Source organism: Aptenodytes patagonicus, chromosome 9, assembly GCF_965638725.1.
Source record: "Aptenodytes patagonicus chromosome 9, bAptPat1.pri.cur, whole genome shotgun sequence".
In the NCBI taxonomy this organism is placed as follows: Eukaryota; Metazoa; Chordata; class Aves; order Sphenisciformes; family Spheniscidae; genus Aptenodytes; species Aptenodytes patagonicus.
Window position 1 is genome coordinate 23072876 of NC_134957.1, and position 23578 is coordinate 23096453.

General features: G+C 45.8%; 1 protein-coding gene across 14 annotated transcripts in view; it reads right to left on the minus strand.

Moving 5' to 3' along the window:
• ARHGEF9 (Cdc42 guanine nucleotide exchange factor 9) overlaps nucleotides 1–23578 on the minus strand; it is a 235122-nt gene that overhangs the window by 33849 nt on the left and 177695 nt on the right. For all 14 annotated transcript variants that reach the window (XM_076347465.1, XM_076347470.1, XM_076347463.1 and 11 more), the window contains 2 exons: nucleotides 20092–20221; nucleotides 11353–11484 (listed from right to left, as the gene is read on the minus strand). In XM_076347465.1, the coding sequence (XP_076203580.1) occupies nucleotides 11353–11484; nucleotides 20092–20221 (262 nt within the window). The remainder of the gene's footprint in view (nucleotides 1–11352; nucleotides 11485–20091; nucleotides 20222–23578) is intronic.

Consider the following 23578-nt stretch of genomic DNA (forward strand, 5'->3'; position numbering starts at 1 on the left):
AAAAAGTAGTATTTGATGGGAGCACAAAACAAAGTTTTGACGCATTCCGTAAACCTACCACAATTCTGCTCGCTGCATTTGCTTTGTCGGAGGTTTACAGCGGAAGCGCTTGTGCCTGAGGTAGCGGCTGTGCTCAGGGGGATGTGTCTGTCTGTGTGACCTGCTTGGCCATTTTCTCCTGCTCTCACTCTGACTTAAATCTCCCCATTTCACTGTCCCCTCTCTGAAGGGGGGAGGTGACTTTCTTTAGCTGCGCTTGAAAGAAAAAAAAATCCCATTTGTGACCATCATAAGGAAACCAACGCTGAACTTTGACTGGAAAACCTGAAGATCTGAAGTTGGGATGGGGCTTTCACAATGAATTATGCACCTACCCCCAGATTACTGCAATGGATATAGCTATCTATAGAAAGGGTCGCACCTGTAAATCAGACTGTTCAATAACTCTTCTTCTTAAGTTGACTTCTACTTGTCTTTAGTACTGCTTTCTCCTCCTGCTCTCTAGCTTTAATCAACCACTTTTTTTCTGCCACGAGTACCCCAGGCTATAGCTACGTGTGCGCCAGGCACTGCCTTTGCACGCTGTGGTTGTGCAAGACCCTGTAAGAGTCAAACCCTCTCGCGATGAGGAAATATAATATTAATCACGAGGGCAATCTCCCTGTGCAGTCGATTGCTAGTGCAAAATGGCATTAGACTTAAAAGCTATTCAATGGCTTAAGCAGCACATAGCACGTGAGGAGGAAATTTTCCCCTCCATCAGAGGGCAGAGGCAAGCACTTGAGAGGACCCGGCCTGGGGTGTGTCCCAGGTGATTTGTTCCCGTTAGCTTTGCGTGCAGCCATCTTCCTGCATTTCAGAAACTCCTCCTATTTATTTCTTAGCGGGTGGCGCGCAAGGATGGATGGGGAGGTCTTAAGCAAGGGTGACGATTTTAGGATTGCACATTTTTTTTCAAGTTCTATGGTTTACTCTATGCTAGGTCACACTCTGCTTCTCATGCGTAAAACAAATCATCTGTAAAACATAAGCGGAGAAAGAGCCATTTCCAGCCATGAGTCATTAGATCCCTCTTATGAGCTGACAATATAAAAGATGCCAACGACAGAATAATCTGTTACAAGTTTCTCATTGCACATGTAGGTTATTGGTCCTCCTGGTTACCAAAATCCTGCATATTCCAATGGGAAAGTAGTTTCAAAATGACTTGGGGAGGAATTATGCACTCTGAGTACATGGATGCAGTCAGGTCTGCTGAGCGCAGCTCCCGAGGCTGGCAGGGACTGGCTGCGGGCCTTCGGGTGAAATGCAATTCCTCCCTCAGTCCTTCCCCATCTCTATAATGGGATAATGACATTTGCTTATTTTACAGGGCAACTGGGAGCTGTAAATAAGTAATCAGTGAAAGACACATTGAAAGCCTTTGATGGTGGATCTTTAACAGCTCAAAGCTTTGTAGGAATAGCTTAGCATTACACATGCTTCGGGATTCGGAGCTGGCAGACCAAAGGGAGGCGGAGAGGAGGCTCTGCAGGCGGCAGATGCAGCCCGCGGGTGGCAGACACAGCGTGGCACAGATCCCTCCGTCCCTCCTGCGAGGCAAAGGGCGGCCTGAGTAACAAGCAACAGGGTGGCTCTTCCGCTGGGGATCGTCACTCCGTCCCCACCACAGCTTTACAGAAGATCATCCTAATAGAGGTTTTCTGAGATATTTTCCATTTGCGCTGAGCATGGGTGATAGCTCAATGTCGCATGAGGGGTTTCTCCCTTCACTCCTCCCTACCCGAGATCATGGCTTGGAGCGAGGAGTGTCGCCGGTGAAGCAGCAGCCCTCGCAAGCACTCATGGGGCTGGAGGGCCGAGAGTCTTACACTGTGTACACACAGATAAGCAAAGCCAGGGCTTGCCTGAAATGACTAATAATTGAAACGTAACACAGACATGGCAGCCAGGTAGCAGCATGCTCAGTATAAAAAGCAGCAATCCCTGCAGACTATGTTTGCCCAGAAGATGGTGTGTTCTTCAGGTATCAAAGAGAAACCTGCCTACAGGCAAGCTCTACAACTTGGTGAATAGTTGATGTTGAAACAGCTGATGAATAGTGAATAGTTGATGCTGAAATCGGGAAAAGACTAAACCAGGGTCCATAATAACTGCACCCAAACACCAATCCATGATTTGGAAAAGGCAGAGATTTGGAAAAGGCTGAGTTGTCTTTTGCACTAAGGTGTGGGTCGCAGACCCCTCTCCGATGATTTCTCGTTGACCTGGGCAGTGACTGCAGAGCAGAATGGAAGAAGCAGAGGGAGCAAGCAGAGTTTTTCAATTTACTCCTGAAATTTGTCCTGATTTTCCTGCCTGCCTGCTCTCTATCATCACTCTGCCCACCCTGCCGTGGGCAATGAGAGCGTGGCACGCTGCCACTTTGCCATGTCTTTGGGTATCTTTAGTCATAAGGGCTTTCAACGTTCTTTGGCTTTTTAAAAAAGATTCAGAGCCCACATTTTTAAAATCTGATTTACCTTATAGTGACCTTTTGAAGAAAGCAGCCCGGCCTGCTTTTCATGAACACCAAGGACACAGTTTTCCGTAGCATTTGTTCATTTAACTTAACGCTTCTGCGGGCTGACTTTTAAAACAGGACAGTTGTGCACCGTTCCCATCGACCTCCCCAGAGCCTGAGTGCATGGCAAAACTGGGCCTCTCTTCTGTCCAAATGAGACCCTACAACTCAATGAACCCTTTTGAATGTTTTTGTCCTAAATATTCTTGATACCAGAAAATATATCTAAGCCCTGCTAAGTGGTTGGATGCCAGTGACTGTGAGCTTTACTACCACCCTGCCGGACACAGCAGTTTGGGCTGAGCCAGCCTTTAGGAGCAGGGAAATGGGGTCTGCACAGCACAGCCTGAAAACGTGATGAGGGATGGATCGTATTAGAAACAGAGGGATGTAACACCACCTCCCCAACACAACCTCGGCCACTCGCCTCCTCCCGCAAACTTCCTAGGAAGGGCCAAATTGTTTGTTAAAAGTTTCCCCAGGGGCTGCCATGGGAAGAGGGGAGCCGAAATCTCTGCGATATCAGTTTACGTAACTCCTCCTTGCACAAGGACAGCTGTGCTGGGGAGGTCGGCAGATTCCTGCCAAATTATTCAGCAGTGTCTGTCTCCTGAGTTTGGAAAGAGGCATTTGATTCATCCTTGCCAGCTACATGAAGCTGCAGTGTGGGATCCGAGTGGGGGAGGACTGGAGCTGAAAGCTTTTATGTGGAAATGCTATTTTCATTCAACGTATTTAGTGGAACATCAGTGGCATTTTGATGCCTTGTTCCACCTCAAGCCCAGTCACATTCGCTGCGAAGCAGTGAGGCGAGGGCGAGCGCATTTCCAAAGAACTACTAACAGGAAGAGATGGGAAACCCTTCTGCAGACACGTCACTCGGCTTTTCTGGTCTCTCCAGTTTGCTCCTAGGGGCTTTAAATTGTGCTGCTGAAAGCCCACAGCAGGAAGAGCGTTAGATTTTCAGCTTTTGAGGTTTTGCTTGTGGGCCAAATTTACACCCACTGCAATTACAGGAACGATAAATTAGACACAAGAGTATATTGTATAGCATCCTGCATATCTGTACGGCTATATGAGTAGGTTAAACCTGTTCCCTATCCAGAAAAGAAAACACAGACTGTGAAGGACTCTAAATTCAGCCCTTTCTGGATTTTACCACTGAATTAGCAACTAACAACCTAAAGCCTTCTCTCACCCTCCTCCAGCTGGCTCCTCTGGCTGACCCTGCTGTTTTTCTCCCTGCACCTCCTGTGTCCCAGTGACCTCTCTGGAGTCTGCTCTTCCCTCTCTGCTATTGCACACCGAGCAGCGAAGAGGCAGCACCTGCCTCCCCGAGTCAGCAGAAGGGCAGCAGGTTGCTGGCTCTGGTCAGTACAGCCCATTAGCACGAGTCCTCCTGCAAAACTGCGCTCGGGGCACGTAATTGGCACGTGCACATCCCTGCAAAAGGGTCACCGAGCAACTGCATTCAGGGCTACTCTGACTATTAAAAGGAATGTTTTCTTTTCTTGAATACGCCATATCTGAAAGCTAAAGTACTTTTTCATAACTGTTTTTAATATAAATCCTGTCAACTGCTGGAATTCATCCTTCGTGTTCAGCTATCTGCTAGCCAAGGAGACTGACAGGAGGATCAAACTTCCTTGCCACACTCTACCGTCTGGAGCCACAGAAGCCTCTTGTCTGCAGGCAGCACTGACTGATCAGCTGGGCATGAGCACGGGGCTACGTCAGTGGGGCTGTGGAAACACTGTTCTAAAAACTTCATTTTATACTTTGCTTTGGGGCCGTGACCAAGCCAGTCTGTTTTCTTTGGTCGTCTTCATGCTCATCTTATGCTATCTCACTAGCTCAAATAGCAGCACGCCTTGTCTGCCAGTGCAGCGCACCACCGAGTCTCTACCGAGCTCCTGTTTGAAAACAGTGAAACACAGCCTGACCCATTTTCCCACCCTGCTGCAGGCTGGACCCAGGCCTGACCCAAAACATGGCATTTCATGGAGATCTGTGTTACTGGGAGGAAAAGAGAAGGGGTGGGAGGTGCTGCGAAAGTCAGTGTTCCTTGTGAGTCAAAAAACCACTTGAAGTAATAAGAATTGTCCCAGTGCTGCTCTGTGTTTGCAAACAAGGTTTTCGGCTAGCCCTGTGAGACCTATTTAGCCTGTAATAAAAGCAGGGCCGTTGTTTTGGTGCAAAGATTACTTCAATGTTTTTAACAGAAGCGATATGGGAACTAGACCTTCTTACACTAAAAGGGCTCAGAAATGTCTCTTTTATCTTCCCATTTGGAAACTTGAACTGCAGTGGAGTTTGACAGGATTATTTTATTTACTCTATCTCCTATAGCACAGCTATTTCTGGCTGACTGTCTGGCTATTGCTATTAAACTGGTCTCATTTTGCTTCTCATCCAACCTGCTTTGCTCTGAGAGCTCAAGGGAAGACAGCAATAGCAATAAACCACAAGCTGGAGTCTGCATTGCCTCTTGATTACAAGAGACACATAAAAAGCGCAAATGAAAACTAAATGTGTTTCATGCAGTCACTGATCCTCCTGCACTGTCAGAAAACACTAAACACGGAGCCCCATCAAGGACTGTTCCACTATTGGTGAAAGAAAAGCGTAATTTGGTGCAGAAGCTCTGTTAACTCTTCATACTTCAATACTGTCATTTCCAGCCTAATGCCACAGCGCTCTTGAGCCCGTTGGGGAAATCCAAACTATTACCCAGAACAGAAAAAAGAAGATCCTCGTCTATTACGTGATAAGCACCTCGAGCATCCCCCAACATAACAAGCTATGACCATAATTAATGCTGTGTGTCACAGTCCTGGATGTTAAGTACTATGATTTGCAAATTTAAAGCATCTCTTTGTCAAACTCTCTCAACTTCAGGGTGATAAGAAAAGTAGACCCTGTGCCTTTAAGGCAATATCTTTTAATGCTACCATCATCAAGGATTGACTTCATTTCTTGGTAATTACGGTTAGCGTACTGGAATATGTATTCTTCTTTCCTGATTATAGACATACGGTAAGTCAAGCCGAGGCCAGTGCTTGCTTCCTACACACTTTATTCCCTTCTTCCTTTCCAAAAGGAAATTTTTGCATTAGGGTAACCAACCAACAGTCTCTTCTGAAGAAAGCACCACTTCGGCCTCATGCACGCCGCAACATCCAAACCTCTGGTTCAGGAAACACAGGCAGAAGATTCATTAGGAGAGTTTGACATTAATCCAATAGCTGAAAGTTACCCAGCTTTGCAAAGAAAATCTAAATCATGAGCTCTCCAGTGGCTCTTTCTCAGGAACTGCAGACATCCGAACTGACTCAGTGCTCCCCTTTTGACACAGGTTCTGGAAATGTTCTGCAGGACCTACCTACATCCACTGGTATTTCAGTATTCAGTTTACTGAACGCTGAAATGGTTGACGTGGCCATTTCATCTGATTAAACTTCTCACTTCTTAGCACCAGAAAATAATTCAGTGGTGATATTGGGAAGTGACCAGTGCTGTCTCTGATGGCAAAATCTAAGCCAGAGAGATTTATTTGTAAAGCTCGGAAACCAATTTTATTTGTGAAAATTTTCCCACACAAGTTGCTTTGCAAGATGTTTGCCAGAAATGAAAACTGGCTACCATAGTGTCAGCTTCTCCACCTGCTGCTACTGCTCTTATTCATGCAGCCCTCGTAAATCTTAGTGCAAATTTCCTGCTTGGAAGAAAGACTTAAATATACCCATGCTGGCAGAGATAACATCTGTCAAGCACATTTGAATGCAGCCCTTTATAATTACTCATTTTCACAAACTAGGTCTCTGTCTGAAGTCCCGTCAGTTCTCCAAGACGTGGTGGTCATGGAAATGCATTCGGGATTTCTCAGTCTGAGGCAGTGGAACTTACACTGGCAGCCAGGGAAGGGTCTGAGCTTTGCTGCTGGATCCGACCAGTGCCATCGCTCCTTTCCTGACAGCTCAACTATATTAATGACTAGTTCATTATAGACATATTAATATAGTCATATAGTTCAATATAGTCATATTAATGACTATACTAATGTCTGGTTCTTTGCATGCAAACAAACCATCAACCAGGTACCCACCCAGCTGCCCATATGCCCATTTGCAAAGACAGACCCTTGGCTTGGCTCACATTGCAAAAGCCCTTGGAAAAATCCTAGGAGATGCAGGACGTTCACGTTCAAGGAGGTGCTCCCACCGGCAGCTCTCAGTCCACCCCACCCATCTGCTGAGCAGCAGTTCACCTTTATGAGACGAGTGAGCAATTCAGGATACAAGGGGGTGATTCCAATCTGTGGACACCCACGATTTCAGAAGGCCAGGCAGATGCTGAAACCTTGCTTGAAATGTTTGGGAACAACTAATAAATACAGTAAATGTTGATCAGTGAGCTCCTGCCTGTCAGATGGCTGGCCTGGCATTACTGATGATCTTCTGCAGGAGTATCAAGCAGGGGAACAACTAGGTGATAATCTCAAGAAGAATCACCCCGAGAGTTATCCTCCCTCACAGAAATGTCTCGGCCAGATGTTGAACAAAGAAAGGCCCCATAACCTTGAAACATTTTCAGACATGAAGAGAAAGGGATGGCAAAGCTTCTGGAAAGCAGGTCATATTCAAAGCAGCCAGGGGTTTATTTGGAAGTACGTTACTGCTGCTGAAAGCAGATAGCTGGATACCAGAAATACCACCATAGCCAATAGACCTATTCCTTAGGCACAGGCAACACCAGACGGAGCAGTAGGAAAAAGAAACTTGGTAATTGTTGGTAACGTATGATAGGAGTCCCGCTGAAACTTTCCTAGGCCATCTGCCTGTATAGCCGATGGAGCCAATGTGATCCAACATGAAAAAAAAAAAGACGTTTCCCGAGACTGTGGCTTGTGCCTTGTCTTTAGAGCCACACAAAGGACACAGAGCAGCTGAGCTGGAGCAGTCCTCATCGTTTACTAGCTGATAGCAAAACTGCTATGAAGAAACCCAAACTTACATGGGGGTGGGGGGACATGTTACTTTGCACACAGCGCTCACCTTAAATAATGGGCACAAAATGAGTTGCTACCTTGGCTATAAATAGAATTTTTTAATACTCTGCTTGGGTTCAGCAGCAATACAGCCTGCCCAAAGGATCAGCAGCTTCCAATACAGACACAAACAAGGGTTGCGGGGAGGTATGTAGCAGTGTGCTCTCTTGGGACTGATATCTCCAGCACATCTGCTGGCTGGAAGCAAAATGCTGCTGAAATTTTTGCAGCAGAAGAAAAACTGGCTTTCACCAGCACTTTTCCAGATATTGCAGGAATTCATATAGCATCTTCCTGGACCTAACACGCGTCTACTGGTATCAGTGAATGCCACTAACACCTCACCTTAGCCTACCAGGGTGGAGCTGATTCCAGCCAGTTTTGCCATGTAGAAATTATTTCATCTTCTACTGCACTAACTAGTGAGCAGGAATCTGGCAGTCTTTGCAACGTGAGCCCACTGTGTAACAAGTTTTGCAGACAATGGAGTTCAAAGGGAACGACAGGGAATACCAACATCCAAAACCGTCACAGAGCTTATGATACCGAACTGTACCTGTTCCGTCAGAAACTTATGTATCAGTATCTGTCAAACCACTGAATCCACATGCATTACTAGGGGACTCAAGAGCACAGAGCTGTTGCAGCTGCAAACATCTGCCAGGGAGACAACAGGTAACAAAGGTGAGGATGATGTGCAGATAACTGCAACGAAGATCTGGAGGAGTGGGAGATCTTGTCTGAAATACATGCTTGTCTTCTAGAGCCTCTCAGGATATCTAGCATGCTTTTATCAAACTAAAGTATCTGTGATATATTTACATAAGGAATTGGGTTTAGTTCCTTATTTCTATTAAAAATCTCTTTTGACCAATAAAGAGGTAAAATTCAACCATTATAATTCAAAAATAACTGTATTCTCAAATAGACCGTGTCATGATTAAGGATGTATCATACCTACTAATTCATTATATCTAAAGAAAACCCACGTATGCAGAAGATTTTCTGAAGAGGAAGATTCACTGAGATGTGCCATCGTAAGTGGTACCAAAGCTGAAAATTTTGATCAGGCTCACTAACTAAACAAACCTCACGCAGACCATAGGTCAGGTTGTCCATAAATTTTCTCATTGCCTGTGTCTGGAATAAGAGGGGTGCTGTTCAATCTGCTGCTTTGGAAACCTCTAAAGGACTTAATTCTCCCTGTACACAAGGCAGAGGAGCTGGCAGCCCTGGACCAGTCTGAGACCTTCTGGAAATCTCAGACCTTCCCCTCTGGAGTCAGACAACTCCAATTCCCTGAGGATTTGTTCAAGTGGGACATGAAAGCATATTGCAAGCTCACGTCACTCTCAAGCACTTTAATTCCCATGACTGGCACCAGACTGTGCTGCAGATGACCCCAGGACATGGTGCTCTGCCCACTGCTGGCCAGGCGGAGCTGGAGCACCAGCACCCCCGCAGACCTGCGGTCTTCTCCCTGCTCTTGAGGATGTGTGGGTCATATTTCATCTCCCTCAGAGAATAATTTTAAAGCATAGGGTAGAGAAGGTTGGCCCCAGCTTCCCACACCTTGATATAAATGGTGCTTCACTAAGAAAGCCCCAGGAAGCGCTCTGGCTCTAAAGCGGAGGTTATCCTGCTAGATGGTTGCCTGTTGGGATCTGTAACAGCAAAGCCTGACACAAGGGTCAAGACAACACAGGCTATAAATCATTCAGATTTATTTTATATAGGATGCGTGATCCCAAAATGTGAGCTAACACTCCTCTGAATTCCATACTCAGACAATCTTTCTTAACAATGTTCAAGGAAAAAACTATCAAGATGGGGGAGTCCAGCTGTAACCCTGTCTCCCCTCCTACCCCAACACTCTGAAGAATGACAAGTGCAGTTTGATACTGCAAAAAGAGATGCAGAAGGAGAACCTGCCACAAGGGATGAACCCTGTGCCCGTGGTATTGGGCTCACCTGATGAGTTACCACCCTCTGCCCTGTCACCTTAAAGCTCAGTGGGGACACTGTCCCACAAGACCTCGCCTAGTGGCAGAAGAGCCTGCCAGATCCTGACATGGAGCCAATCTCTCTGCCAGGAAGACCCAGGCCACCGTGCTGTCTCTGAGACAGCTAAAATCTGCAGGGCATTTTCCTGTGAAGGCCTCTCTTGTGCAGCATTGCCACACACACACCCTGCAACATGCCTTTTGAATACATAAGGAAGAGGACAGTGTCACACTAACACTGTTTGCATACTGATAGAACTTTTCGAGCCCCCAGCAGCCTGCTGTGAATTGCTGAACACTCTCTGCTCATACTGATGACCACGGAAATCCCAGCTCTGATTTTCCCGGGAGTTAAGGGAACGCTCGATATCTCTCTGGATCAGACCCAGTGCAAGCCAAACTGGATGCTGCCTTATGAATTGGAAATTCAGGGGCACAATCAAAGGGTAGGAGGTCAAGATTAAAAATTAAACCCAGCTGCGTACTTCCAGACTCATTTTAACAGTTCTCTAAACACCTGACTTTGTTATTGTTGTTCTGTGATTATTTTTTTTGCAGAGCCGGGAAAGAAGTAAAAGGTACAGCAACGAGGAGGGGAAAAATAAGCACAAACATTCCAGAAGGCAAAATTTCAGTCAACCATGACTCAGGAGAAGAAAGTGCCACCCACTGAACGGCGCAGGCCACAGCTCCACGTACCACGGCAGCAGGCAGTGATGCTGCCGTGAGTCAGGAGCCACCCACGCCCCCACCCACGCCGCTTCCTGCGGCGGCAGGGCACTCCTCGGAGGGCTGCCACGCGGCGCGGATCTCGCTCAACCTTTCCTTAGCATATGAGATGTGACAGGAACACAGCCCTGGTGTGTTTGGCCAGAGACATCTGTAGCTCGCCCTCGCTCCTACTTGAAGCCGGTCCAGGGGACTCCCTCTGCACAGTTATCTGTATAGCTGCAGTGAAAATGTCAATGAATCCCCGTCTGTCAGAAGACAGAGGCACCCAGGACTTACGGGCTCTGTCACTTCACTTCCAACAGTTGTGACGGTAATGAGCTGGGATCACCTTAGCGGGACTACAGCAATACAGCTATGATGCTGCTGCTTAACACAGTTGCTCCGAAACACAGTTCAGCTGCTGCTATTAATATCTACCACACATTAGCATCAGTGTTCTTCACTACCTTTCTCTACTTTCATGATGGGATTCGTGGCAGAGATATGCCCTATAAAATCCAGCGCAGCAGCTACACGAGGATGAGGCTTAAAATGCATTTCACCAAGTGACAGCACGTATACCTGGCTACAGAGCAGGCTGCTGCCCGATATTTCTTTGAGAGGCAGCGATCATCATTTTAATGCAGTAATTGAGTTGTCTGCCCAAGTGCCAGGCTTCATAGTTCATATAGAAATTCTAGGGCTATCTAATCCCAGATCATATGCTGCAGCCAAAACCCAAAAGTAGAAGCGAGGCAACGAGCCAAACAAGGGGCACATGAGAAAAAGGCATGAAATGAACAAGTGGAGGCTGGATTTGTTATGAGCATAAAAATCCCTCTACCACGGTATACTCACCATCCTGTAATTCAGTATTTCTAGCATGTGGATTGCCCTTCCTCAGTGCTATCCACGTCCTCTTCTGCACGTGTAGCAAACAGCCACCTTGCCCTAAAAACCACTTTGGACTGGAAAGCCTGTCTGCAGCATGTCCTTAGCCGTGCTGCTTTCTCCCTGGCTGTCCTTACCTTCTTGCAGAGAACCATCTGGTGATCAAAGAGAAAGAAAACACGCTGCTGGTTCCGTCCATAAGGCTGGTAAATCCAGGACATCTCTCCCGTGTAGATCAACTCTGAGCTGCGGTCCAAGATATCGTCTCCCTAAAGGGCACAGAGAACGAGGCCGAGTGAACCGCCGCTCCCAGCCAGGGCAGGGGATACACTTCTCTTTGCAGGACGGGGAGAAGCAATAATTAAATAAGATTTTGGCCCTTCTGGAGGTCTCAAAGCCACCCCATCTGACTTCAGACCAGAAACTGGAGATAGGGGAGAATTCTGAAGGAAGGGAAATAAATAAGTGTGGACACTGGAAGCACGGTCATTACCGTTCACATGCAATGAGGAAAGAGCTGCTCCAGACACTGTCCCTGTTCCCCCCTCTCCAGGCACCCCCAGACCCTGGATCTCGCTGCAGGTGCCCGTGGCATCCTGAGAGCCAAGCCCCTTCCTCCTGCCCATGACAGAGCCACGTTCTATTCAGGGTAAGAAATTCCCTTCCAAACAGCATCCCAAACCATGTCCCCTCCTGAAATCTCAGGCCAGCTACCGAAGTCATCTACACTGGGATATCAATTCCCCCACCCGTGAGGCTGCCAAAGCTCACCCCTCCAGATTGTTGCCTCTCTTCCCACTCATTCAGGCAATTACAGTCCCTTCTCCCATAGCTCATTAGAGCTCCCCACCTCCAAAAAACTGTCAGGACCACCCCGGCTCCTCTGGCAGCCTCCGGCCCCCCCGGCTGGCAAGGCCTCCCCAGCTGGCTGCCAGAATGCCCTCACCCTTTTTCTGCCTCCGGCTAACGCTTGTTTTCCTCTCCGATTTTTTTTGAGGATTCATGAGCAGATGGTCTTGAAAACACAGCGCGCTCTCTCCCACTCTCCGAGAGAACAAATGCAGTCACCCTCCACTAATTGGGATGAGCTGGACTTTTTAAAAAGTTAATTAAAATGTATTTATTAAAAATGGGTGAATTCACCACCACCTGCCCTGTGGGCATCTCAGTGTATCTCTCACTCTGAAACACCACAGAAGGAATCAGGATGACTTCAGCTAAAAGGTAAGGAGCAGGATTCAGGAGCAAGTGAGAGAAAAGCTTGCTTTTTTTTTTTCCTTTTGGCTCTGAAACTAGTGCAATTCTGGCTTTGATGCCAAACTAGAACCAATTTCTGGGACAAGACCATCACAAAATCTCAGCAAACAGCTTGTAAAGGTTCAGCCAGCTATGGGGGGCATCTAGATAGACACGCTTTTCTGGTACTGCTTACACTTGTAGGTGCCAAAGCAACCAAGAGTCGTCCCCACTCCTAATTTCTTGGTGAGGATTTCAGACTGCTGTTCAGGTAAATGTGTAATTAACCTCTCAGCATTGATTGGAAGCGACTGCCTGAGTCCCTGGGCCCTGTGACAACAGCAACTTCATTAAGTCGCTGCATCATCATGCTGCAGCACAGACTTTCAAATCGCCTTAGCGAGGTATTTATCCACCTCTCTATCTCACTTCTGTGGCTGTGGTATCTGAAAGCCTAATTAGGTATAACTTCCCAGGAACACAGAGGGTCATTCCCAGAAGGGATGGGCTGTGCGTCACGCAACGTCTCAAGAGCGTGGTGTCAGGGTCCGATTTCAGCCGTGGTACCTCCTGGCCAGAAACCAGGGACCCATGCGCTGCTGCGACAGCTCAGGTACACGCAAGCCCTTGAACAAGAAGCCTCTGAAGAAAACACACCGGCTCCAGAAATTGCGGGCTTTCCTGGCTAAACATGAGCTTATATGAAGAAGATTCATACAAGCCTATGGATGGGAGCTTTTATGAGAGGGGGCGAGCCTAGAAGAGGCTGGCTGCTAAAAATAGAAAGCCAGTTTTGTCTTTTACTCCCGTGGTAGCATCTCAAGCCTGAGGACACACAGAGGACTCTGTAAACACTTCTTCTTGATTAGCTGAATCCAAACTGTATAGTCCCTGCAAGCAAAATAAACCAAAAAATTTAGATCTGAAATTGTAGGATTTGTACTGCATTTTTTATGTGGGAAAACAATTTTTATATACAGTCTATAGGCTAGAAATAGATAATTTCCAGTGCTGGGTTAGCAAATTTGGAAATACATATTGCAAATAGTTTTGGACTAGCACACGGCTGGCCAGCCTTCAGCCCCAAGAGCAGCAGCTCCATGGCCCTGCCTGTTCCTCAAGCCCTCGGCTGCTGTAGCAATACACCGGTGTGGTTGCGCTGCCAGACCTCCTGGAGCAGATGCAACGAACCGTGAAAGGTGGGGTTTTTTCCAACACAGTTATACCACCTCTTTGAACAGCATGAACTGTCTTCTGCTGGTGGAGCATCCCTACTGGGGAGGCTCATGGGGTCAGTTGCAGGGTAGCGGGCAAGAAGGGTGGCATTTGCTTCTCTGCTCCACTGCTAACACGACTACCCCAGCATACCTCCATACCTGGTCCTGACTTGAGGCAGGCTTTCTGCAACGCCCCTCCCAGTCCTTCTCTAAAGCCAGTCCTAGGCCTGGATCCCTTCAATCCTATACAAAACTAGGAAAAAATTCTCTTTTCCTTTTCGATTTTTTCCCAAGCAATTCCTTGAGAGGCTGGATCATCTACATCCTTCTGTAAGTTAAGAGAAATACTGCTAAAAAAGGAAGAGGCTGAACTTTTTTTTATTCTGAACTGGCAGATGTCCTACTGACTTCAGCAGAGCACAGCAGCAAAATGGCCAAGAGAAGACTAGATGACCTCCTGAGGTCTCTTCCAACCTGAGTTATCCTATAAGCCTATAATAAAGAACCTCAGCCCTCCCCAGCCTGCATCAAGGGTTTGCACTGTGCATCCTGCCCTTCCATACAAAGGGCAGGAAAAAGAAAGCCGACTCCTCTTTCCTTCATGCAGTCACAGGCAGAGTCCAACTACTTAGTGTGCAGTCAGGGGAGCAGAAGGTCACCCAGATCTAGGTTGGACGTGTGCCTCACGCTCCCTCGAGCTTGCCAGCGCTAGAATGACATATCAAGTCCTGGGGCTAATCCCGACCGTTGCAGCAGAGGGTCAGCTCTTCTGCTGCTGCTACAGAAAGAAGTCGATCATCAGCTCCTCAGCTATGCTATAGGTGACCACCACTTTCTATAACGAGGAACCGGAAGGGTTTTTACTAGCGTCATGAAAGAAACGCTGTTGGGAGCACCAACATTACAAGGAAGGGCACGGCACTGCGAGCTGCAGCACGTTACACCTCCCAGTCTGCCCCGCTCCTTCTTCCCACGAGCAATCCCTGAGCAGACACCGTCCCAGGCTCAGAAATGCTCATCAGCCCATCGGACCCGCTCCCCTACACCCGAGCCCACCTCCTGACGTGGCTCTTTGCTGTCACTGCTGGGCACAAAATCCCCTTTACTAGTTAACATTCAGCAAGCAGGGCTCTCTTCTGCCTGACACTGCTGTTCTTTAATTAGAGATTGACAGGCTGATTAGCACTCTGGGCTACAGAAAGATCAGAAAAAGGAAAGTGAGAGAAATGTCCTTTTCATCAGGCTCATTTTTTGATACCTTCTGTTGCTGGAGGGGGGGGGTGGGGAGAAAAAAAAGAAGGATCTGTTTCAGTCCCTGATGTGATTTTTTTCCCAGGAGGATTTCTCATTGGGCTGTCCCTCACTTTGAAAACAGTACATTGGTTGCATGCATCATTTTTCATGTCATTCTTGGATTCAATAACGTAATATTAGGCTGAGGCCAACTATTATATATTACATAATTAAGGGCACCAAGTCTTGATTTAAAGGACACGTAAATAACAAGAATGGGAAGAAATTTAAAAAGACAGTGTTCATTATATTTCTCAATTATATATATTTTTCTCTTCATGTAAATTTAATACTCTTGAAACCTGCCAAAGTGGCAACCCATGGGAATCTTTGGTAGAAATATCTAGATATCTACATAAACCAAAGTAATCTGTTTAAATAACAAGTTAAAACTAATCCAGGCTGATGAACAAGGCTCTCTCCTGTACCAAACATCCCACCACTGGCTCAGGGACCTCCATAGATCCCCTTCCAGGGAATGGGTGCCACAACGCCTCCCTCCTCTGAGAAAAACCTGGGCTGAAAGGGAGGAAAGCATTGCCGGCAGCTGCCACGAGGGCTGGAGAGGGAGCCTGAAATGCCGCAGGGATCGCTGCTTCGTTTTGTTTTGACGTGGTTCAAGAGCTGTATGAAAAGGCACAAAATAGAGCAATTCTGAGGTGTGCCAAAGCGCAGATCTGTTTTCCATCTCCACATCACCTGTAACGGGCACTCAGCAAGGGTGCAGTTGCGCTCAAGGCTGCGGTGGGCACCGCAGCCATGCCCAAGCAACCGGCAAGCTTGCAAATCCTGCCCAGGAGCAGCACCGCAGCGAGCTGGGCACTGCAGCACGCTCGCCAGCATGCCTCCGTGGGCTTGCAGGAGCCATAAGGAGGGCAGGAGAGCGGTGAACACGCTCCTCTGCTGGCTGTCCGGCAAAGGCTGCACAGGAGCAGACATAGAGAGGAAGGCAGGGACGTACCGCTCCTTCACTCCCGCTGCCTCATTTGTGTGCCTGTAAATACAGCACTGCCCAAACTGGGGCTTGCAAGGACTTAGAAATGATGATGGGCTTTGTGGAAATAATCTCTTTATAGTACTGTTGTGTGTGTACATATATCTAGATATTATCCACTAACCTTTGAGATCTGTAACTCTCTCTCAGAGGGCAAGAGCACAAGAAGGGACTGAGCGTGTAAAGGCTGCCCAGGGTGGGCTCTGTCTGGCCCGTTTGAAGTCTGATCCAGAGGAGACTTCACAGGCTGCTCTGAACCCGCTCCAGCTAACTTTGTGTGCCGGTTTTGCCTGCCTGCCTTTAAATGTCACTGTTTTGATCGGAGGGTATTTAACTACAAGTAAGGGGATGACGCTGAGTGAAGGGAAATAGAGGTTGAACATCAGGAAACACTTCATAACAACGAGAGCTCTCAGACATTGAAAGGTCTCGGCAGGAGGTGGTGGAAGCCCTACATTCTGCGCCATTAACAACTGAAAGGACAAAAGGCACTAGAGAATTCGGTGTAGGCAGAGGCAGCACCTCTCTAGGTCTGTTTATATATTGGAAATTCAGGTTACAAAATAAAGAAGTGAGTCATATATGGCAACAGTCCAATCCAGGCTTTTCAGTCAAGACCACGTTCCTACGAATTATACAGGAACACATTTCAAAGTGATTGGGGTTATTTCTAATTTACAGCAGTGAGTGAGATCAGAATCTTCCCTTAAGATTCTGCTCAGTCATTACTTGTATATAGCTGCCAAAGCTGCCAATAATTCCTTAAGACTTCATGCCCTGGCTGCCACAGCACGGTTATCAGCTGCCACTAGAGTCAGGCCACCCTTTCTTGGTCCCATTCGCAATTCAAACCATCAGACCCTGCTTACGTGACTTCTTGGGAAAAAAAATCTGGCCTTGGTTAACTCAAGGACATTCGCGTTTTTCAAACGCTGACCCTGAAAATTCACCTTCACAGGGCCATGCAGAAAATCTTGAGTGATAAAAATGATTCCTGAAACACACAGGCACACAGGTGCAAAGGATTCAGTAAAATCCTTCTCCTTATATTAGCTAGGACATGCCCCCTACTTTTTCTACTAGTTTTAGGGTCAGCAATATGTATGCATTCCCAATACCACCCTCTCCTTGCAAGAAAATGTGTACATACACTTTGTATACAAGGACATTTCAAATATTCACGCACTAAGTATTTTTTGTTTGGTTTGATTTTTTTCTTCTTCTTTAAAAATCTTTTTCCAACATCTCATCGCAAAACACGGGTAAATTTAGAAATGAAAATGCAATTTCAAATCAGAGAGTCAACATCGTTAGTCTAGAGATGTTGAGGAAAAACAGACATTTCTCCAAATGAAAGATTTCAACGTGCTTAAACATTTAGCCTTGGTTGCTGCTGAAATAATTCACCAAGTGCAACATAGAGTGGGAATTAGGGATTATCTCTATCTTGTGCCCTGGCTGGATTTCTGGTGGAAAAAAGCCTGAACTGATAATTTTTTCTCCTAGTTCCTGCTTTCTTGTACTTAGTGGTTTTCTCAGATCATCTCAAGGAAGACTGTGCTGTACACCCCGGGTCCATCCTGCTATTGCTCGTTTGCACTGCCGTGCCGGGTGGAGAGATCAGGAAGCCGCTGTGACACACAGAGGGACAGAAAGGGAGTGCTTTTGGGTACAGACACTAACTAGAGTAGGAATAGGGCCACAGAAAGATGGGAGGGTAATGCTGTGGGTTCCTGTCTCTGTTTCAGTGAGCACTTAATATAAACTGGATAAGCATTTGTAGAAGCACAAAGTTGACAGAAGGTCACTCTCTCAGCTGAGTGTCCTCCACCGAAGATGAACTGGGAGTCATGGTCTTCTACTCTCTGACCCAGATAATAAATGCATGGTCCCCACAGACTGGAAGAGGCTAGGGAGATGTACCAGGAAATCCCTCTTCTACTCCTTAACTGCCTACGTGCAGGAGATGAGAGCTTGAACCCCTACAGGCTGGGTCAGAAATCAACCCCCAATGGCCTATGTCCTGGGAGACATGTCCTATAGAGATCAGCTGAGTGGGGTTTTTGGAGGTTAGCAGCGTGGGTTTGCAATGCCTAAAGAGAGATCTAGGACAGATCTAAGCATCTGGCACTGCTTTTGATTTCTCCCGCTCTCTTCCTGCATTATACTACAGTTCTGAATATTTTGGGTTTTTGTGCATCCTTCTGGCCATTACATGGACATCTGTGAAGTGGGGGCTGGATCTGATGATTCAGAAGTCACTTTAGAGGAAAGAATCAAGCAGTGAAGTCCTCTGCTGGATCTAGCTCTCATCCTCTAGTGTTCTCATCACAACTCTATGACTCTTCTTGATCCAAAATACAGAATAAAAATGGCAAGAAGGGTGTTTTCCTTTCAATAGGGGCAGTGGCTGTATTCCCATCGGATCTCTGAGCGGTAGCAACAGCAGGTTTTGCTGTATTATGAGAAGCTGAAGGATGTTGCTGCAATATTGTGCTTAAGATTTGGAATAGTTGAAAAAAGCCTGGAAGAATGATTTGGCAAGTTCCTGAGGATAGGATGGCGATAAAGAATGGGTACTGCTAAGCAGGAATGAATTATAAAGGATATGGCTAAACCTAAGCAGGAATGAATTATCAAGGATATAGCTAAATAAAAATGAATTATCAACTGAGCTAATGGAAGAGAAAAAGAAACTGCTATTCCATAGATCCTATGTGGAGGTCACCTTGGCTTTCCACATTCCACTGTCATTACACATGAATATTCACTGACTTGGAATTGATCCGTCCTTAATCTAGATTTATTTACAATGAGGGTCTCGGCATTTCTTACAAATGACACACATTAGCTCATCACATGGAATATACTGAAGGCTGAAAATATATCTGATGGTCCTGTGCCTCCTTGAGAGCAGTTTTCTAATTCTGAAAATGAGCCTGCGTGTCAGTGAGAGAGAGGTTTCTTCGCACTAAACAACAATAAAACAACCAAGCAAATCATCTGCATTCTCTGCTCTCACAGCCAGTCATAATTTAAGAACCAGCTATGATTGCTGCATTTGTATGTTTTATCAAGAGAGCCAGGGTTGAATCCGACCTTCATTATAGCAATGAAACTAATTCAGTCAAGGAGGATACCCAATCAGGTGGTGATGCGTCTGTATTTCTCTCCCTCTCCTCCCAGCCTTCCTAGATCTTTTCCGGAAAAAAAATAATTAAAGGATTAATGCATCTTTCCCATATACTAATTTGCGTATTAGTTGCATATTCATTGACTTGAATGTGGAGTTACTCCAGATCTTCATGACCGTGAGGAAGAAGAAAGGCTGTTCCATCACTCTAAGTATCTACTTGCTAAACACATGGATCGATGACAACATAGAGGGGGATTTACAAAAACATTTGTCATCCTTGGTCTGCTTCAAAAATCCTATTTACAGATCACATTCATACAATGATTTTTAAAAAATCAGGGACGAAAAGGAGAACATAATTTGAGTATGGCTTTTTTTTTAAACACATGGCAAAAACGTAGGAGACTGAAGGCCTGCTAGTGAGGAATCCCTCTGCTGACTTTGCCTTCCCTGCGTTTCTCAGCTCCTTAATTATACAATCACTACACATAGGGTTGGTTCAGAAATATCTTTAAGTGGGTACTCATTTTAAATGTGCAAATAGCATCTCTAACTTCAGCTTAATGTTTTGGCTTCTAATCATAAAGCAACCGCCAGAAGAGTTTTCTCCATTTTCTTAACCTGTCACAATTCCTAGGGCTTTTTGCTACCTCTTTCCCTACTTCTTCCCCAATGACAAAGCACACAGCCGGAATGCACACAGAGTTTGATCCAACTCTCACTTACTCCCAGGACAACAGCATTGCGATCGCAAAAGTTACTCCAGATTTCTATTGATGAAATTGGAGCTGGACCCTAGATTTTCTTCAGAGTACCATTAATGTTTTACATCTTAAGTACCATCTCTAAAGTCTGTAAATATGTCTTCTCTGTCCCAAGCTTAATCCCAAGACTAGGTTGTGCGAAATGAACTCTATGGTCTTGGATAATTCAACAACTGCATGGAATTTACTTTGTCCAGGTTTATAGCACCTAAATCAGGGCCGAGCGTTTACTGTACCTCCCAGTCCAGAACGGAGGCCTGCCACTGAGCTATCTTGTCAATGTTCTCCAATCTCCGCTTCCGCTCGTTGATCTGTAGAGTCACATTCCTCATGACGGCAAGAGCAGCAGCCACATACCTGTAGTCACTGTCGAACACAAAAGAAAAGTCCATGAAACGAAGCCTGACGTGCAGTGGAAATGCACAGGAGTCTATCATTAGCAGCAGCATAATCTCACCAGCCTTTTAGAAAGAAGGTAGGATTTGCCACTCATTTCTACGATACCGTAATTTTTCCATCAGCAATATCTTTCTGGATCATCACAGAAGAGCACCTTGCTTGAAACTGAAGTTGTGCGTGTATGAGACAGAGAAGCCAGCCAGTTCCTCAGCTTCTTTGCATCAGGGTAGCCCCAATGAGTACAGTCTAGCCTCTACCAACCCAAGGTACAACAGCTGTGAATATTGCTCTTGAAAGTCTTAAGGTGCTCAGCTAAAGAGCATCCTAAAAGAAAGTCTGAACATTTTTGTAGCCTGTGTCTCTGGGCCTGGATTTTTCCATTTTTAAAATGAACATTAGAAAATATTTTTCGATTAGACACAAGGCCAGAGCACCTTCCAAGCCTTATGGTGACTCCAAGAGTGCCACAGAGCATCTATCCCATGGCATTCACTCTTACTGCAGACTTCAGGTGAGCAAATCAAAGCAATTCTTTTTTTTTTTTTTTTTTTTTTCTGGACGGGCCTGTGAGTGTAATAACAAAGAGTGAAAATAGCTTCCCGCCAGGGCCAGCAAAGATGATGATCAGTCTTTTCAAAAAGTGATGCTGAAATCAATGCTATTGATTTCCGCCCTGCGCCTTCTTTTCCATTCCAAGGAACCTTAAAGTTCATTTCAACCGGAAAAACAGACAAGGCCAGCTGCCATAATGCCACTGTAACATATTATTAACTTAAGGGTTGATATTGATTGCTGACTAATGAGAAAAACTGCGATCTTGGGCAGCTGCAGGGGGAATGGCTTTATTGATTATTGCTAAGAATTGCACTGGTGACAGCTAAAATAGGGATGAATGCTGTGAATTAGATCAATTTCCCCATGTGATCCAAACAGGATAAATATTAAGAAACAATCACAATATGGTATACAACAGAATATTATTTGCTATTTTGCCATCCTTTCTTGGATGAATCTTGAGATGTGTTTTCAATTTTTATTCAATTCTTACATCAAAATTCTAGGTGAGGTTAAAAAAAAAAAATCCTACAAATTCCAGAACATCAGGACTGGTCCTTCAACAAAGTAAAAGAGAACAGAGGATGGGCTGTCTGACATATCCGTCATGATACACAATGAAGAATTTCTTGTGCCTTCCTTTGCAGGGCCATCTGTATGAAGTGAGCGCCTGATTGTGTAAGGGAGAAACGGAGCTATGCCAGAGAGACATTAGTCTGGTCTTAAAAATGTCCATGAGTTCTTGTAAGGAAATAGGTAAGTCGCTATGGCCAGAAAGGATCTGTAGGGGTAGGGAGAGGTGTAGGATTTAGAGACAGTCACTAATAACCTCCTAGCAATTATGCTCGTGCAAAGAAGGGAGGCTAATGTCAGTCCACCTGTTAGCAGAGTCTCCTCTTTCTCACGTAACGTGTTCATACACTTTTAACTCCAGCTCAGTTCTGCAGCAGGAACGCTCAGGACACCAGCAAGCTGCGCTTAGGACCTTCATATATTTAATTCATATTAAGCTGGAGTAAATCTTGAAGAGGTGAACAGATGTGGCTTTGTGAAAAATTCAAATGAATCGGTCTCAAAACAATAAGCAATTGAAGGGAGCCAGGCTCTGAAAACACCCCCATGCCTGCCTCCATGCGGAGTGCACCAGTGCCAATCAAGCTGGGTTTTATCTTGGTAATGCTAATTCACTAATTCTAATGTTCTGTTTGAAGAGAAAACCCCATGCACATTTTTCTTTCACGCAGTAATGAAGAAAGAGTCATGACTGAACTTTTTGGGCTCCTAGCCCATGTCTGTGGCAGAGCTGGCAAAAACTTAGAAGAAAAAATAACAGAAGCAAAGCATTTGGCCAGCAAAATAATAATAGGATAGCATTAACTATGAAATTAATTGTTTGACAATTATATTGGGGCTGCAATGACCTCCTTCCAGTGCTCAATCAGAATGCAAGTCTAGACTCTTGCCAAATATCACATGCTATCTTGGGGGAGAGTGGTCAGGTTTCTGGTTTCAGCTCTGTTGTCCTGACCTGGTACAGGGAAGATCCGTAGCTCTACAAGTACGATATTACTGAAGAGGAAGGAGAAAAAAAAAAAAAGAATATAATGCCCCACTGTTAGATGAAGCTAACATATTTGCTTTCACTGGGACTCCTGGTCCTTTCTAAGTTTTGTCTTACTCCGTAAATGGTTCAATTGATTTGAACAGTATTTCCTACATATTACATTCTAATCGGAGTGCCTAACAGACTCCTAATCCAGCCAATGATGAGCCTGATTTCATTGTGAGTATTAGTCCACTCTATAATTTTCTAGCTTCTGTTTCAGACTTGCAATCTAATTGCGAGCACTGACAAACTGCGAGCGTACGAGGACAACTCACCGCCTGCTTAATGGGCCCTGAATGAGCTGAAGCTCCCCAGTTGGCTTCTCAGTTTCCTTCATCTACAGCTGACCCTGATGGTTTCCCAACCTGCAGGGATCTGGCTTTTCCCTGTGTCTGGTATTGTCACAACATGACATTCCCCAAAGATTATTTGCTTTTCCAATCTCAGGCTTTGCTCGTCTCAGCCCCGATCCCAAAGCCAGAATTACAAGAGCAGAAAATATCTGTAGTTCAAGCAGGCAACCATGGCAGCCCGGGTTTTCTGCACAGCCTCAGTGCAGAATCATCTGGTGGTAAGACACGCTCTCTGTGCCTCGCTTTCCCCATTCGTGGCATTAAGCTTGTCTGGGATGCGAGCTGAGTTGCCTGGAGGACCGGTCCCTCCCAGGCTCTTTGAACGCTTGAATCGGAGGAGCTAGACCACAGGGAAGTGTGGTATAACCCACCCCATTCCTGTGTTATAACACCATTCCTCCATGAGTCAATAAACTCTCCAGGGCATGCCTGCACTAATGGAAGTACGCCATGCTCCAGGGCTGAGATGAGGCACAGGTCTTTTGCTGGCGCTCTGTGCAGGCATGAGTTTCATATATGCACTGTGTTACAGCTTCAGGGGGCTTACTCTTTACTAATGCAAGGCAAGCAAATATAATCCTGCTTTCCCTTTTCAGAAAATGAAGAAACAAGAGAAACTGTGTCCATGGCTGTGTCCGATCACTGACACAATCCAGTAAAAAAGCGCTCTCAGTCTGAATCAACTAATTGTTGCTTAACCACAGGAAAGGTCCGAGTCTCCTCAGAATATGACTATATCTGATTACTTAACAACACGTCGATTTTAAAACATGCCAAAGGAAAAAGGAATGTACTCCCAAAATAATTCAA